Source organism: Notolepis coatsorum (assembly GCF_963971535.1).
Source record: "Notolepis coatsorum genome assembly, chromosome: 11".
NCBI classification, from domain to species: domain Eukaryota; kingdom Metazoa; phylum Chordata; class Actinopteri; order Aulopiformes; family Paralepididae; genus Notolepis; species Notolepis coatsorum.
Window position 1 is genome coordinate 53834055 of NC_140175.1, and position 18179 is coordinate 53852233.

Here is an 18179-nt window from a genome sequence, read left to right on the forward strand (position 1 = left end):
AATAAAGTTTTCAATCAATCAATCAAATGCGCGTCTGAGTAGTCGCGGGCCCTTCTATACGAAGGTAAGTCCCACGGTCTGCTCACCCTGTGCATTTGAGGTACTGTTCCCTCTTCGCACAGTTCGTGTCTGGTCTCCCTCCCGCCCCTCACTAGGGGGGGCGGGGGGGGTCCGGATCCTCCCCGGTATTCTGATGGTTGTAGGGGACATCAGCGGGTACATCTGTCGGGCTTTCTGCTCTGCTCCACTCTTGTGTTCCAATAGAGCAGAGCGCAAAGCTATAACGAAATATAACAAAGGTTATCCTATAACCCTAGTTATATGAGTATAGCGAGCGCTCTGCTCTGACTCACTGAGGACTCCACGTGTCTTCCGTTTCGGCGGTGAAAGACTGGGGAAGGAGCTGGTAGTATGGCCATGGCCCCGCTTATGTGTGAGCGGATGTGGGCGTGGCCAGGCAGGTGAAGAGCGTGCATGTGGTTGAACGTTTTCATGATAGCATATGATTAAAGGGACAGTTCCAATAGAGCAGAGCGCTCGCTATACTCATATAACTAGGGTTATAGGTAGGGATGCACCGAAATTTCGGCACCGAAAGTTTTCGGCTGAAAATGGCAAAAAATTGGCTTTCGGCTTTCGGCCGAAAGAGTTTTTTCACCGAAAATATTTCACCGAAACAGAAACAACCTAAAAACCTCGCGTGTTGTTGTGATGATGTCGCGCTGTCGGGAGTCGCGCTGTTTCTATGTAAACTCTGCGTGCAACGCGTCCAATAAATGCGTCTTTAACATGCTTTTATATAATTATTTACTATATGCCCGTTGCGGTTAATCACTGAGTGATCTAATATGCATATTATTCGCGTGTTGTTGTGATGATGTCGCGCTGTCGGGAGTCGCGCTGTTTCTATGTAAACTCTGCGCGCAACGCGTCCAATAAATGCGTCTTTAACATGCTTTTATATCCTTATTTACTATATGCCCCGTCGCGGTTAATCACTGAGTGATCTAATATGCATATTATTCAGAGCGAGAGGGGGGGGGGGGGGATTGTGTTTCTCACATTGACGCTGTCTGTCTGTCGCGCGTCTACTGTGCCGAGTCAAGCGAGCACATTCAGCTGGGGACTAGAAAGGTGCGCTCAGTAGAGCACAGATGTCCGCTGCGGCAGCCAGAGAAAAGATGGAATTAATGTACTGTATGCATTCAGAAGTGCTGAATAAATGTTTTATGGACCCATAATAGTGATTATTTATTATTTAAGTTAAGTTTTGCCATAATCATATATTTTTCCATAATCATAATGTTCCACAACATTGGTAAAAAAAAATTCTATTCTATGAATCATTTTCGGCCTTTCGGCTTTCGGTTTTCGGCCAACTGTTTTCTATTTTCGGTATCGGCCAAGAATTTCCCATTCGGTGCATCCCTAGTTATAGGATAACCTTCGTTCATTCATTTGGGCCAACAACGTCATAACAAAAGTTATTCCACATTATAAATGGATGCTTCATTCACCTTGGAAGAAATATGCCCCGTCTGACTCATTTTGTCCACATAAACAATGTCAGCTACGGTCTAAAATGGATGCTGAGCGAATAGTAATGATGAACACAGTGACATGGTGATTCAAGGTGATTGGTTGTGAAGGCTGGAGTCACTATGAATATTCAATTAAATCAATTAAAGGGGAACATGCATGTTATTCCTATGGCCTAAGAAGTTCCAAAAACATTAGTGAACATGAACAACTCTTTCCCGAATCCAGAAACTAGAGCACTACGTACATCTCAAATGTGTGACGTCGTCAGGTATGAAGTCTGAAGCTGCTCCATAGAGAATTCATTGGGAGAGCTGTGTGGTAGAATTTAAGCAGTCAGAGGCAAATTAGTAATTACTCAGATGAATACAGTTCTGTATCGTATAGCTCTCGCTCGGCGTCACTCTCTGCACTGTCCTCGCACACGTGCACGCGCACTGAATAAAGACCACAATGTACCTTTAATCCCAATATTTGTCTGACCACACCCCTATCAGCTTACCCATATAAGCAGGGGTGGGGCCACCCACTCGCCTCCTTCTCGCTTTCACCACAAGGAAGTGCCTCGGTAGATCCCCACTTGAAGTGATGTGATGGTAGGAGAAGAGTTGGAAAACAAGGATACGTTGACATCATATCTTTATTTTCGCTCTCACTTTTTTCGAGAAAATACGGCGATATTGTCTTCGTACTGGAGTGTCTGGAAGATGATGATCATTCTAAAAATCCTCCACCGGTTTTCGTATTGGGAGTTTGCGCCGCTACATGCCTTTCCAACTGCAGTCCTTGCTGTGTGCTGGTTGCGGTAAAGACACAGCTGGGCTGTAGGACGCGCCGCTGTTGTGAGAAGCGGTGGGTTCCAGGTTTGGTGAGTTATGTTTAGCTGGCAAGCTCCACTTGTCTGTTAGTGCTATGGGGGCTAGTTGACAATGTTTATGAAAACCGGCCCCAGACTAGGGTCCTTTGTTCAGCCTCCTAGGCGACAGAAGACCTTGGTCTGAAGCCCATTATAGTTTAACTAGTGGGCCACGACCATTAACACTGGTGATCCCTGTGTTTTCTGGACGAGTGGATGTCTCTCTGTCACCGTGTTAGGCCCCATCTTTCATATCCAAATGAGAGTATTCCCTCACGAGGAGATATGGGCATAGATGTTCATTAGCGGAAGATCTGTGTTCAAAGTCAGCTACACAGGCCAGTTGGGTATTGTGCTGGCTCCGTCGGGTGTTGGTAAAATCACCGTTGTAAAACTGTGTTGACATCTTGTTTCTCTTTTCTCTTAAAAAGTGAGGAGGGTTTCAGAACGGCGGCCTGTCTGGGTGAGTGTTATATCATTGTATACAAGTTCAGGTGATAGCTGCTTAGCTTACGTGCTAGTGGTGGCCTACTGTTAGCCAGTCAGCTGTTAGCTGCGGCGCTAGCCTGCTGTGATCACTAGGTGGCCTACCTGGCTAGGCTAGGAAACGTTAGCTTGCTGCTATCGGCCGAGGCCCAGCGCGGGGTGGCTCCGGCCCCTCGCGCGCCGCCGCGGTTCACAACTCCCCTCTCCCTCACGGGGAGAGGCGGGGGGCATTCGAAGCTCCCCTCTGGTCGCGTGCGCAGTTCGCTCGGCGTCTCGCGGGCAGGTGCGGTAGCGACCGACGGTTGGAGCGGCCGTTAGCTTAATGCTACTCTGTTGAACGTGCTTTGATTATAACATGTTTTAAACACTCTTGACTACGACGTCATCTTTGACAGAGGATGTTCGTCGACCCTGCCCTGAGCCAGGACGGCAAGGACTGCGTCAACAAAGGGGACCGTAGCGACGGGTTGGAGCGGCGACGCTGGCCGGGTCGGCAACACAGAACGGCTGTGTTTACTACGGTGCCTTGAGACTGCACTTTGTTGATCTACGCTCCGGGTAGGCAAGGTTTGGCCAGACCTTGTACACTTCTTCTGGCTTTCCCTTCTAAATGTTTTGTAAATAATGATGTTTTCCAAAACGAGTGTTGCTGCACTACATTTAGGATACGACGCGAGTTATGTGTGAATTGTCTTGTCACTGGTATTTAGCTTCTCCATGCAAATCGGGTTGTTGTTACAGATGTGAAAATGATCTGGTTTGTTGTGTTGAGAAACATCATGTGTGTTTATATGTACCGTGTACTCACAACTAAGGGGGTTAACTAACCTATAAAGCTATGCTTAGTGACAAATGAGTAAAGAATGATTCTTTTCTCAGCCTGTAATGACAATGAACAGTGTGTTCACATATTAACAGGTTTTCCTGTTTTAACTGGCCGTATTAAGGGTAAAGTAGGAGGATTGTGTTTCCCCCCGGTTCCCTGGGGACTTCTTCATCCTCCTATCAGACATGTTGTTGCACTACATTGTGTCACTGTGTGGTAGGGATACGATGTAACCCTTAGCTTGATTGCTGAGGTTGTGCTAAAACTGCTGGAGAAACTTTATTTTCCTAAAAGAAAAAATTGTTTGGTCGCTTTCGTGTGTGCTTAGCAAGGCCTGTGGCCGATACTAATCGAGAATTATGTATTCTCTCATTATGAAAAACGGCGTTCCTCTGTAGAGTGTTTTTGCCATTTTTTGTAGGAGATGATGGGTTGTGTGTGTCATGTGACCTACAACTGGGTTGGACTGGCCACAGAAGCACATATGTAAGTTTGGTACCGGGGCTCTTGGAGAGCCCTCTCTATTCTGTGTTTTTTCCTTAGTAAAAATCAGATAGCAGGTTAGCTCATGCGCTGTGTGAAGCTGTCAGACGTTTCATAGAGCTGACTATGACTGTGTCATACTCTCTTTTTGTCATTACATCGTATCATGGGTGTGGGGTCGTAAGGGGTGAACTGGTAACCTTTCCTCCCCCTTTTTTCTGTTGGTCAGGGGTAAACCCACCTGTCCTTCAAGGTTCCTGTCACGTTGCGGTTCGGCACGTTACAGGGTGAGTGGGGGGGGGGGGGGGAGTTTCCTGGTCCCACGGCCTGGAATATTGGGCGTGTGCACCGCAGAAATTCCCCCGCCATAGAGTACGTCACCGTGCGCGTCTCTGTTGGTAGGACTTCCGTGTGCTGTTCAGGTCCATGTGATGGATCTGTTTGGGGGGGTGGTCAGGGCTCCTCCTCACCAAGCTCCTATTCGGGCCTTCTGTGAGTTGGGACTCCTTCCGTGAGGAGGGAGCCTCCTTCAGAGTACAGAGCCTCCTCCTCAGATTGTCACGGTGAGTGGACCCTCTAGAAGGAGTCCTACTCTATTGTGTATGTATTCGATTCAATTCGATTATTGAGTGTGTATGGGTTCAGTGCCTCCTCCCCGGAGAGCCCTAAAACCAATTTTTTACATGGCTCAAGGTGCAATATATTCTTTTCAATCTGTACAGCTCGCGTGGGAAGTCTCTCTGGGGATTCCCGTCTCCTTCCTATGGGAGGGTGGTGGGATGTAAAAATGTGAACAATTTTTACCCCCGGCTGTGTAGACTGGGATACATACTGTTGGTGCTTCCTTCTTTTCTACTAAAAAGAGTTGGAATTAGGAAGTATCACACCCCTCTTGTCGTTCCCCTGGGCGCCTTGGGGATTCAAACAGGATTCTAAATAGCCTGTTCATTGATGTGGGTGTGTCCCGACGCACGTATAGTGCTAGCTCGGGGTGTTCTGTAAACAGGCGACTGACTGGCACGCCTTGGTTGCTTGAGGTTAAAACGGCGTTTTTATAAAGCAACTGGGATGGAGGTTTTTCCTCTTCCGACGACCAAATCCGACGACCTGGTTTGGTTATCGACGGATTCTCGTTCATATCTGGGGGATGATGACGGAATGGATCTGAACATATGTAGAGGGGTCTCACGCCCTGGGGGTGGGCCACCGGGCGCGATTCGCCCGAACGTCTGGGTGGCGCCTTCTTTTCATGTTTAAGATCAACACGCAAATCTGCCCCTTCTCCTGGAGTAGGCATGTCGGCGTGGTTAGGGCACGGGACTGGTTCTGGTCACGCTGGTCCGGATCAGTTGAACCCGTTGTCTGCCGGGGATGCAGATCTGCTGTTCTGGTACCCTGAGGGACTTGGGCTTTTTTCAGGGGGTAAAATGCCAGGTCGGTCCGGGTGTCACAGGGTTAAGCGCTATGGAGACCCTGGTTGGGTACATTTTTTACTCAGCACTGTCGTAATGGCTTACGGCCATGCCAACCTGTACGCGCTCGATCTCGTCAGATCTCGGCCGCTACACAGGTTGGTCCTGGTTAGTACTTGGTTGGGAGACCGCCTGGGAATACCAAGTACGGTGTGCTTGGGGCTGGTTCTCCATTCTTTTTCGCTCCTCTCTCACGCATGGCGAAGAGGGGCCTGTTGGGGTGGTCTTTGACCTCCTCTGGTGACCCTGTGCTTCCCGTATCGCCGGGCCCGGTCCGAAGTCATGTTTCGTCGACCCGTAGGCCTGGGTTAACCCTTTTTTGAAAACTGAAACACTTGTACTGCGGTATAGCCGGTGTATACCCGCAGGTGTGTTTTGGAGTTTTTTTCTTGAGGGGTTATAAGAACAACCACCGCATTGGGTAACACCAAGGTGGTTGATTCCCTGGTGTGTTGGAGCAGTGTCAACTCCCGGGTTCACCGGTTGAGGGTGCCCCTGCACGTTCATGACGTCTGCCAATCGTGTCAGCCTTCTCTGCCTCAACCCTCTGGGTGGGGGCTTTTTAAATGGAGGCTTGGTCATGCAACAACGCCAGCTTACGCCCCTTCCGCCGGGGCGGCTGTGTTCAGCTGTCCCCTCTGGCGCCTGTCTCGTCCGCAGTGTCCAGGCTAGGGTTAACAGCCTGTTGCCTGGTTTTTCCCCGGTGCGCTGCCTGCTTCCGTTGGTTAACCTTTTTTGTGTGCTTACGGCCATGCTGACTGCCTGTTCTGCAGGGTCAGTGTGCCAGGCAGTGTACTATTGGGGGGACAGGGCCCGCTCGGCTGAGGGGCCTTTGTCCGAATACGCTGGCGATGTGGGGGGCGGGGTCACTAAGTGCCCACCTGGTGGGGTCTTGATGCTGGCATCATGGACTTCTCCGGGCCCTTGTTCCAGGGGGTCCAGTCCCTTTGGTGGGTCTGGGTCTTCCTTCGCGCTCCGCTGCTACGGCCTTGCCACGGGGTTGGGTTTGCCCTTGACCCCGTGATTCTGGGGGCAGTAACGAGGTTGTTCCCTCCGTTCCCGGGTGGCATGCGGGTTGTGCGTGTGTGTAGTCGTGGGGTCAAGCCACGGTCTGCTCACCCTGTGCGTTGAGTTGCTTGAGTGCCTCTTCGCACGGTCGGGTCCGTTGCCCTCCCGTGAAGCCCCCAATAGGGGGGGTGCCTTCCATTAGGGTGGGTCGGGGGGGCTCGGCCCTCCCTGTTCTGATGGTTGTGGGGGGCTTTCAGCTGGGTGTATTTGTCGGCCGATGGCTCTCGCTCTGCCTCCCTTGTGCAGAGACTGACGCCGAGCGAGAGCTATACGATACAGAACGTTAGGTTATGACTATAACCAAGTTCTGTTAGTATAGTGACGCTCGGCGTCCGACGCCGCTGCAGCCCTTGATCTCGCCTTGTGGTGAAAGCTTGGGAAGGAGGTGAGTGGGTGGCCCCACCCCTGCTTATATGGGTAAGCTGATAGGGGTGTGGTCAGACAAATATTGGGATTAAAGGTACATTGTGGTCTTTATTCAGTGCGCGTGCACGTGTGCGAGGACAGTGCAGAGAGTGACGCTGAGCGTCACTATACTAACAGAACTTGGTTATAGTCATAACCTAACGTTTTATAGATACAGTTTCAAGATAACAAAACCGAGTTCATCTGTATCTTGCTACCCATCTCTCTGTCATTGGCTGTGTCCATCTGTGGTGGACTATGCCCTTGTGGTTTTATTTGATTTCCAATAGGACATCTTAGTGCTGAGATGAGGTCATGTTGTTGTGTTCTCTAGCAAGGGGTCATACTAAGCTGACACACAGATAACAGGTGGGTTTGACATAAACCAGGACTTTGAACATCTCTGTGTGCATTCTCCTGACAAGCAGTCACAATTATGAGGAATCACTGCCATGAAATATAAGTAGGCTCACAGATGTAATTTGAATATGCAATACTTCATATACACATCATTTATGAATTCGTGTAAAACTATTATAGATTTCCCACTACTGTACAGTACACAGGTGTTTCTGTTTCAAAGCTAAGAACAGTAATATACAGTAGAATGAAGCTTGTTTGGGTATTTGCACTATTGGGTATAAAGAATAAAACAAACATTCTATGGATTCATAAATATCTGTCTTCCATTCATTGTCAATGGAGCAACTCCAGATTTAACACCTGATGACATCACAAGTTTGAGTCTTATGTCTGGGTTTGGGAGAGAGTAAATTCTGAAAAACCTTTGACATGAAATGGTTGTCTGCTCCAAAATTTATTCAGAAAGAATACTCTATGATTAGCTCTAAACTGTGTGAGTATATATTTGTTAGGGATGCACCGAATGGGAAATTCTTGGCCGAAACCGAATGCCGAAAGGCCGAAAATGATTCATAGAATAGAATTATTTTTTTACCAATGTTGTTCAGCTACCTGATTATGGAAAAATATATGATTATGGCTAAACTTAACTTAAATAATAAATAATCACTATTATGGGTCCATAAAACATTTATTCAGCACTTCTGAATGCATACAGTACATTAATTCCAAGTCAAGTGGCGGACATCTGTGCTCTACTGAGCGCACCTTTCTAGTCCGCAGATGAATGTGCTCTCTTGACTTTGGCACAGTAGACGCGCGACGTGTATTCTCGAGAATGATAATAATAATAATAATGCTCTTCAGATTATATTATCAACGACAGACAGCGTCAATGTGATAAACACAATCCCCCCCTTTTAAGTTAACCGCGACGGGCATATAGTAAATAAGGATATAAAGCATGTTAAAGACGCATTTATTGGACGCGTTGCGCGCTGAGTTTACATAGAAACAGCGCGACACATAGAAACAGCGCGCATGTAATGACTGAAGCCACGTTTTGATGACATCATCACAACAACACGCGTTAGGTTACAGGTTGTTTCTGTTTCGGTGATATATTTTCGGTGAAAAAACTCTTTCGGCCAAAAGCCGAAAGGCCATTTTTGGTCATTTTCGGCCAAAAACTTTCGGTGGCCGAAATTTCGGTGCATCCCTAATATTTGTTTCAACTTAATTGTTGGCTTGGTTCTTATCAATCAATATTTGTTATTGTCCTTACATTACTTTTATTAGATTTTATGCTAAATGTATGCCTACTTTACTGCTGTGAAGCATTTTGGGTTGCAATTCTTGTATGAAAGGTGCTGTACAAAAGTGTATTATTATTATTATTATTATTAGTATTATTAACTCCAGCCTCCTAACTCCAGCCTACTAACTCCAGCCTAAATCTACACGCCATTGGCGCTTGGCGGGTGTTCATTTTGTTCCCTGGCCACAATCAACTGGCGTTCATAACCCTCACACTGGAACTATGGTTAGGATCTGAAAATAGAACAGCATGTCAACATGTTGACAGTAGAAGTGGTCATTTAATTTAGGTCACCTGTCCACCAAAAGCTCTGGCTCTGCCTTCTTCAAAACACTGGGCTCACTTTGATGTCACCGCCCGCTTCATAGAGCAGCTTCAAATGAATAACAATATGGATGATTCCATCTTAATGCCCACACACTGCACATAGTATAGAGCGGGGGCGACAGTGGCTCAGGAGGTAGAGCAGTCACCTGGTAATGGTGTCGAAGTGTCCTTGGGCAAGACACTTTATCCCTAATTGCTCCCGATGAGCAGGTTGCATGGTGCATCTTGCACGGCTGCCTCTGCCGTCGTTGTGTGAATGGGTGATTGTGAGGCATAAATTGTAAAGTGGATAAAAATGCTACAGTATATGAATGCAGTCAATTTATAGAGACACTTTTTTTTCTGGAAGAAAATCAAACATTCAGTGGAGCCTCCTACCTGGTAAATGTTCACAGTGATGCTATCCAATTCCCACAGGTCCTTGGGTCCCCAGAAATACACCCGCCAAATGTGAACGGACAAACTGTTGTCACACATTACAAGAACAGTCACAAGCAGCTGATTTAAGAGAGCAAAGCAATGCACTTCACTGTGGGACTTCACTCTAATGTAAAACTGAATCCCCAATGTATGTTTCCCCAGCCACGGGGGGTTAAGTGATTTGCTCAGGGGCACAGGGGCACCTCTGGTAGCTGTTGATGGAAGGGGGAGTTGAAGTTGGCACACTGAGCTGGAGCCGCAGCAGGCAGACAGGTCTGGTTACCGGGAGGCGCTTCTGTCGTCTACATGCTCCTGATCCCCGCAGCTGTGCTTGTCTATGGGGGTATCTGGGGTGTGTATAACTAACCCTGTCCACTCTCTCAGCTGTAATACCGTGGAGGAATCATGGTGTTGAAGCTGCTCTAGTCATCACTGCCAGCAGAGAGACTGGCCTTAGTCATCACTGTCAGCAGAGAGACTGGTCTTAGTCATCACTGTCAGCAGAGAGACTGGCCTTAGTCATCACTGTCAGCAGAGAGACTGGTCTTAGTCATCACTGTCAGCAGAGAGACTGGCCTTAGTCATCACTGTCAGCAGAGAGACTGGCCTTAGGGCTTGTGTCCATAGGTAGCGGACGTTTTTTTCAAGGCGGACCGCTTTGAAAAAAAGAAGAAAAAAAAATCAGCGTTTTCCTGGGTCTCGCGACTGCCGCGGCTCCGCCCCTTCCTCGATGTTGATTACCTTGATGAGCGCGCTCCTTTCCAAAAGTTGAACTAGTTTCAACTTTATGCACTGGGAGCGCTCCGCTCAAAAACGCTGCCGCCGAGAGCTCATAAACGCGAGGCGCGGCGCTGGGAAGAGGAGCGCACCTGTCGCGCCCCTAGCATAGATATGAATGACAGGAAGGAGCTGACAACTCATAAAACGTCCGCTATGGACACAAGCCCTTAGTCATCACTGTCAGCAGAGAGACTGGCCTTAGTCATCACTGTCAGCAGATAGACTGGCCTTAGCCATCACTGTCAGCAGAGAGACTGGCCTTAGTCATCACTGTCAGCAGAGAGACTGGCCTTAGTCATCACTACCAGCAGAGAGACTGGTCTTAGTCATCACTACCAGCAGAGAGACTGGCCTTAGTCATCACTGTCAGCAGAGAGACTGGCCTTAGTCATCACTACCAGCAGAGAGACTGGCCTTAGTCATCACTACCAGCAGATAGACTGGCCTTAGTCATCACTACCAGCAGATAGACTGACCTTAGTCATCACTACCAGCAGATAGACTGGCCTTAGTCATCACTACCAGCAGATAGACTGACCTTAGTCATCACTACCAGCAGATAGACTGGCCTTAGTCATCACTGTCAGCAGAGAGACTGGCCTTAGTCATCACTGTCAGCAGAGAGACTGGCCTTTTGAAAATGTAGGGGAGCAGCCGAGATAAATCACTGATCGAAGCACAACTTTCCAAAAATGATATTACTAATATATATTTCCCAAATGAAGATACAAGATAATCATGAAATATTATTTCACAAACCCTAGATTTAAATATATGAATTTAAAATGGAGGAGAGAAACTGCACGGTTAAATTATGCCATTCTGCTTGTCATCATGAATCTACAAGCATTGAATTTGATGATAAAATCGAAATATTCTGAAAGCCCACAGACTTTTGTTTGCAACTCGATTAATTATATCAATGAATTATATAATATGGAGAAAAAGAAAAGCATTTATTTACCAAACTCTTCAAATATTTTTCTAATTATCTTCACCTAGAAAAGAAACGAAAAACCGAATGATATCATAAAAAATACTTTATTGTAATATGCAACATGAGAAAACTGACTCGACGTGCAGAGCGCATTCATGCTGCGTAAACGAGGGGCTTGCAGCTCGCAGCTCTTTTATAATCACAGCTGATATGTATGTGTGATAAGTACAGATACATTACACCAGAGCCTTCTAAAAGAGAGTTACGACACTCTCATAGGGTTTCATTGTTATCGTGGAATGCGGAAGTGAAGCGCCTCATGTGCCGTGCATAGTTCCAAGCTCTGCAAGCAGGACAAGTTTCCAGCTTTGAATGCCATTCAATCAATCAATCAATCAGATTGATTTATATAGCACATTTAACATGAGACGTGTCAACCAAAGTGCTGTACAGAGGGTAGATACACATAGATACATATTGACAACAATCACACTCCGTTTTATGGGAGGGAACACAGGCAAACACATAGGAAAACAGGGCATGAGTCAGTGAACGGGAAAGGCTAGTAGGTAGCAGTGGGTTTTGAGCCTAGATTTGAAGGCATCTATCAAGGGGGCAAGCCTAATGGAGGTGGGGATGCTGTTCCACAATTCAGGGGCTGCGACAGCAAAGGCACGGCCCCCCCTGAGCTTGAGGTTAGACCTCCGGACTGTCAGGAGCCTCTGATCGGCACTCTCGCTGGTAAGTTTACTTTACTTTACTTACTTTTTACATTTTAACGCATTAACAGACCAGTCAATAGTGGTATTTTATGTAGCCAGCTTTAGTTAATGTTTATCGTAAGTTAATAGCTTGTTAGATTCTAAATGCAGTTAGCTAACGTTACCATACGTTCGTCAAATGTATATACTCTCTTTTTTAGACTCTTTTTGTATCACAAACAATACTGTATTTGTAAATCTGGTATGTCATAAATGTATAGATGTAGCAGTATTGTCTATCTTACAGTAAACTCTGGTCTGCATTCCATTAACAATTGTGTGTATTGAGCTGTACTGTATTGTACCCATTCTGCAATCTGTTAATACAATTTTCAATCAATCAATTCAATCAATCAAGACTGGCCTTAGTCATCACTACCAGCAGAGAGACTGGCCTTAGTCATCACTACCAGCAGAGAGACTGGCCTGGCCTAAGTCATCACTACCAGCAGAGAGACTGGCCTTAGTCATCACTACCAACAGAGAGACTGGCCTAAGGCATCACTACCAGCAGAGAGACTGGCCTTAGTCATCACTACCAGCAGAGAGACTGGCCTCAGTCATCACTACCAGCAGAGACTGGCCTGGCCTCAGTCATCACTAACAGCAGATAGACTGGCCGTATTCATCACTACCAGCAGAGAGACTGGCCTGGCCTAAGTAATCACTACCAGCAGAGAGACTGGCCTGGCCTAAGTCATCACTACCAGCACAGAGACTGGCCTGGCCTAAGTCATCACTACCAGCAGAGAGACTGGCCTGTTATTTTGGGTCTGTAAAACGTTGTTTACCTAGTTTACGTTGAATTTCATACAGTTCAATAACAGCTTATTAAAAAACTACAGATCAAAAATCTTATAATATACCCCACATTCATATACTCCAAATTAAATCTAGACTGGCGCTTTAACACACACAAACACTACCACCCAGCACCCACACATCTCTGGAGACGTGGGGCTTAACAGGCCTGCTGTCAGCCTCTCCCCTTACCCTCTTGGGACACTGGATGTCCCTGGCCAGGTTGAGCAGCAGCTCGTGGGAGATGGGGTCGACCAGGTTGAGGAAGGCAGCATTCTTGTACAGGATGTCGTTTAGAGACGTTCCCTGAAGCCCCAAGTCCTGTGGAACAGAGAGGAGTATGGACTCATTTCACTTACTGACCAGTACATGGACAATGGACATCCTCTGCATTAATACTCTTTTTCTTTTTTCTTTAACCTTTATTTTCCCAGGGAAGCCCATTGAGACCAATGTCTCTTTTTCGACGGTGCAAAACAGGCTAGCAAGTTGTTTACAGGGACATTGAAATAAAATCACAACAAAATGACACTGGGAAAAAGGAAGAGAAAAGCACAATACAATATGATTTAAAAACAAACTAAGTAAGCCTTGTTGTTGTTGTTGCCCATTGTTTAACCGTTTCTGCGCCAAAAACTAGTTAACTCGCTATAGCCCGCCAATCGAATTCTGCCAACAACGAGTAAACTCGTTATTGGATCGTTATTTCTTTTATTCGCTATTTCCATTCACAATTCATCCTGCTATGGTGTAGGACTGTGTTGCACTCTGTCTGAGACCGCAACGGTGCGATACCACCGTCTAACGCCTTGCGGCTGCCATTGCACTCCATTTGAAACGATGTGGTTTGTTTTCCTGGCCGAGCTGCAGCGTGCAGGCGGGGTCTATACTAGGGCTGTCGCGGTATGACATTTTTTCACCGCGTTTGTGTGTGTGGCTAATCACCGCGGCATGCCGTGGTACTGCACTTCTATTAAAAAATAAATAATATATAATTTTTTTATATAGCTGTATATATTTTTCTTATTATTAACACTTTGCCGCCCAACCACGAGTTACTCGTGTTTCGATTCCACCCGTTGAGGACCAGAGCCACGAGTTAACTCGTGGCAAGTTGTTATTGTTTTATTCCATATTAATAACGGTATTAACGTCCCCAATCGACTTGCAGGATCTACCCGCATATTTGATTTCCGAAACATGCAATACCGGCCAGATCCTCTTAGGGGCGCCATCGCTCCACTGCAGTATCATTGAGGTCGAATGGGAAAATTCTTTTTTTTATTGTCTAGGGGCGTTTCATTTGAGCCTGGATCCCAGCCGAACATCCTCCATCTTTGATCACGTTACCGAACGCAGATTTCAGCCTGGAATAATTGGATTTATGATCAGCCAATGGACATATCGGTCTACCAGATTCCGATGAATAATGACGAAATGCTGCCGGCGATCACATGGCCTGACGGTAGGATACTATTCACCCAAATTACAGCCGGATTGGACATTGTTGTAACACGCAAGCGATCGATCAGTTGAATGTGGCTACTTGAACGCACACTGTATTGCTAATCAATAATATTAATCGGCGTCCCCCGCCGCCCCCATTTCATCCATAGATGCTCTGTAATAGCCCGGATGCTAAGCAGTTTGTTTTATTTCATTCGTATATATACAACAGAAATGGCGTTTGATATAACGTGACTAGCCTTTAGCCTCATATCTAGCTTCCCAGAAAAAAGACGAGACGAAAACTGCGATAAAGCTTATATTCACGACGCTATAAAATGACAACCAACCAATGGATTTTTATTTTCTTTAAGCCATTATGAAGGCACGGTTTATGCACTCAAGTGACAATGAGAATGGACAGATAGCAATACTATAAAGTATATATATAGCTGTTAGAAAGTACATCGGTTTGTTGACAAACCCTGGTCGTCCAGAACCATATTACACTGCAAACCGTGGTCGCCAATGTGTTAAGAACTGACGATCAGGGAATTTAAACATTGTTGACATTGTTTTTTTGTGTTTATTTTAAAGAAAGGAAAGTCTAGTGCTGGTTGAGCATATGCATACTTTATGGTACTGGCCTTTGTCTATAATGTGGCCACAAAAATAGAAAGGTTTAATTATTTAGTTTGTTTGCACTAATACTAAAATGCACTAAATGTAGCCTATATTTTTCAGTCAGTTCGGTCGTTGTGTGCCAAACATTATTTAAGGCAAACCGCTGTAAACCTTTTTTTCTTTTTCAAATAAATGATAATCATGTTTACATTTGTTGAGTGTTAAATTTGTTTTTAATAAAAAACAACATATCGAACCGAACCGAAAACCATAACCACAAAACCGTGATACGAACCGAACCGTTTATTTTGTGAACCGTTCCACCCCTAGTGGGGAGGCGTGCTACAGGCAGGCTAGGAATATTGTCTCACAATATTCCAGAGCGCCCATGGCAGACTGTGAGCATGGACCTCTTTTCCTATGCAGGGAAGGACTTTTTGATAATGGTCGATCATTATTCTGATTTCTGGGAGGTTGAGCCACTCCCAGACGTGTCAGCTGACACAATCGTCACTCGTTGCAAAGTCCAGTTTGCTCGTCATGGCCAACCAGACTGTGTGATTTCAGACAATGGGGGGTGCTTTGACTCTGCTAGGTTCAGGATGTTCGCAAACAAATGGGGGTTCACCCATATCACTTCCTCCCCCCACCACCCACAGGCAAACGAGAAAGCGGAATCGCAGTCAAGATAGCGAAAGCCTTATGCAAGAGGGCCAAGCTAGATGGCACAGATGTATGGATGGCTATACTGCAGTGGCGCAACACGCCCACTGAGGGAATGGGCAGCAGCCCGGTGCAACGCCTCATGTCACGCAGACTGAAGTCTTCGCTTCCGGTAGCGCCTAGTCTGCTGCAGCCCTGTGTGACAGTTGGTGTCACTGAGAGACTCAGGCTGAAGAAAGGTGTGGCTAAATCACACTACGACAGGGCAGCCAGGGACCTCCCTGACTTGAACATTGGGGACCAAATTAGAATGCATCCGTTGCCTGGCGATCGTACAGGGCGGTGGCGGCTCGGCTCTTGTCTGAAGAGGGTCGCACCACGATCATTCCTCGTTGATATCGATGGGACTCTCTACAGGCGTAACAGAGTGGACCTCCGGACGGCAGAACGGGCAGCACAGAGGCGGGAGGGAGTTTCAACTCCTCAGGATGAGACACTTGAGCAGAATCTGCCCAGACCTGACTGTGCAGAAGGCATCACAGAGGCTGGGGAGGAGAGACTGATAGACTATGGGGGGGGGGTGGGGGCAGACAGCCCACAAACTCACCACTCACCTGCAGCACCATCAAGCACCGAGAGGCCTGCTGCCCGACTGCGTAGCGGCCGTTGGTCACGACCACCTGAAAGACTCAATCTGTAGGCCGCGGGATATACCAGACCCAAGACTAAAGGCCTATGGACGTTTGGGACTTACTGTTATGTAAAAAAAAATTAATAAAAAAATAAAAAGACTCATTCAGTGCCAACCACGAGTATAGTCGGGTTAACTCGCCATCGCTTGCGTGCCAATCACGAGTATAGTCAGGTTTTAATCGTTATTTCTTTTATTAGCTATATCCATTCATTTTTCATCCATCCAGCCTGACGTTATCATTGGGAATGGGTCTGAGCTCGCAAAGGGCAAATACCGCCGCCTATCGTCTCCCGGATGGTATTGCACATCATTGGATTGGATTGGCTGGGACTGTGCATAAAAAAATAAGTCCGGTCCAGGTTTTTACCTCTCGGGCATTCAGCTGGATACTATTGCATTGAGTCCGCCCACTGGGATCATTGTGGATTATGTGTTTTGGACTATAACGTTGGATCAATGGACGCGATCGATATTTGGAATGGCGATCAGGAATTGGATTAATCTTTTTGCATGACATCAGATGTGAGGTAAGGCCTTTATGTTACGAATCTTGGGGTAATCAGATGTTCCTTTCTCCGCCATCGGAGCATGTGTGTGTGTGTGTGTGTGAGGTTCGCGCCGACCAAAGTACGGAGAAGCGATTTTTCAGACCCCGCTTCTCTTCGTGCATGAGGACACAAACTATCGATAATCTAGCGTTTATTTGAAAACGATTCATGAATCAGCCGAAAAATTACAACGGTTTTGTGCATTCCACTAAAGGGCTATTATCGTGTCTTTCTCTGGAATTACTAGAAATCTCCAAAACTATACTCGTATTCAAAACGGTATAAAACGGAAATGTACAGATGAAAAAACAATCCGTTTCATACATGTTGACTGCAAGCAAGTCATTGATAAGCGACGGGTGTATTAGACCCATAGCCATAATTTAAGATATAGTTTAAGCATTCGCAAATATCCCCGTCCTCCCATTGACTAAAGCGCTGGCCTACAAGCCCTAATTTGGTCATATGGGCGTGGCTCTGAATTAGTTAAGGAGAAGGAAAGAAAGGAGAGAGTTGTTACGCTACTGTTACTCTAGCTGTTATATTACCAGCTGTTACATTACTGGCTGTTAAGGTGTAATGATTAAGTTCTTTGATTTGATCAAGGTCGTTCAAGTTATTGTGTTTGTTAACTTAACCATTCATAAGAAGGGAGATGTTATGGTGATGTTATTACCCCTCCTGCTGGTAATATGTACTAGGAACTGTCATCTAGGTTTGAAGACTACCGGATGGTGCGTCTTCTTATATGGTCCTGACTGGTAGAGGGCTTAGCGCGAGCTAGGGGCTAGCAGCTATATGTATTACTGACAGCATAACAATAAAGAAATGTATTGAAACAGTTTTAGTCTGGACAAGGCCTAAAGACAGTGCCTAATTGCCTCTACGAATGTAATGTAACACATTTCATTCACAAGTTTTGTGAATGTATCTGAGAACGTATTTGAACACACCGGACGACCGGCGCTATTGATATGCAAAGTAGCCAGGTGGGTACTTAGCGAGTTGGCTCATCAGTCGAATGCAGCGCATTCCTGTGTGCACGCGCGTGCATATCCGTGCATGTGCGTGCACGCGCTTCTGCTCACAAAAGCTGTCGTGCAACCCCGTCCCATGAGCAACGCATCCCTGCACACGCACACACACACACACACACACACACACACACACACACACACACACACACACACACACACACACACACACACACACACACACACACACACACACACACACACACACACACACACACACACACACACACACACACACACACACACACACACACACACACACATTCTCTCTCTCTCTCCCTCTCAAACAGTAGGGGCTCTGTGAGGCTCAGAGTGAAAGCAAAACACT

At 46.4% G+C, this 18179-nt stretch overlaps 1 protein-coding gene across 1 annotated transcript in view; it reads right to left on the reverse strand.

Moving 5' to 3' along the window:
* lrrc75bb (leucine rich repeat containing 75Bb) overlaps positions 1-18179 on the reverse strand; it is a gene marked incomplete at both ends in the record, with an annotated part of 225207 nt that overhangs the window by 150093 nt on the left and 56935 nt on the right. Inside the window, one exon of the mRNA XM_084325512.1 lies at positions 13035-13163. Within this exon, the coding sequence (XP_084181638.1) occupies positions 13035-13163 (129 nt within the window). The remainder of the gene's footprint in view (positions 1-13034; positions 13164-18179) is intronic.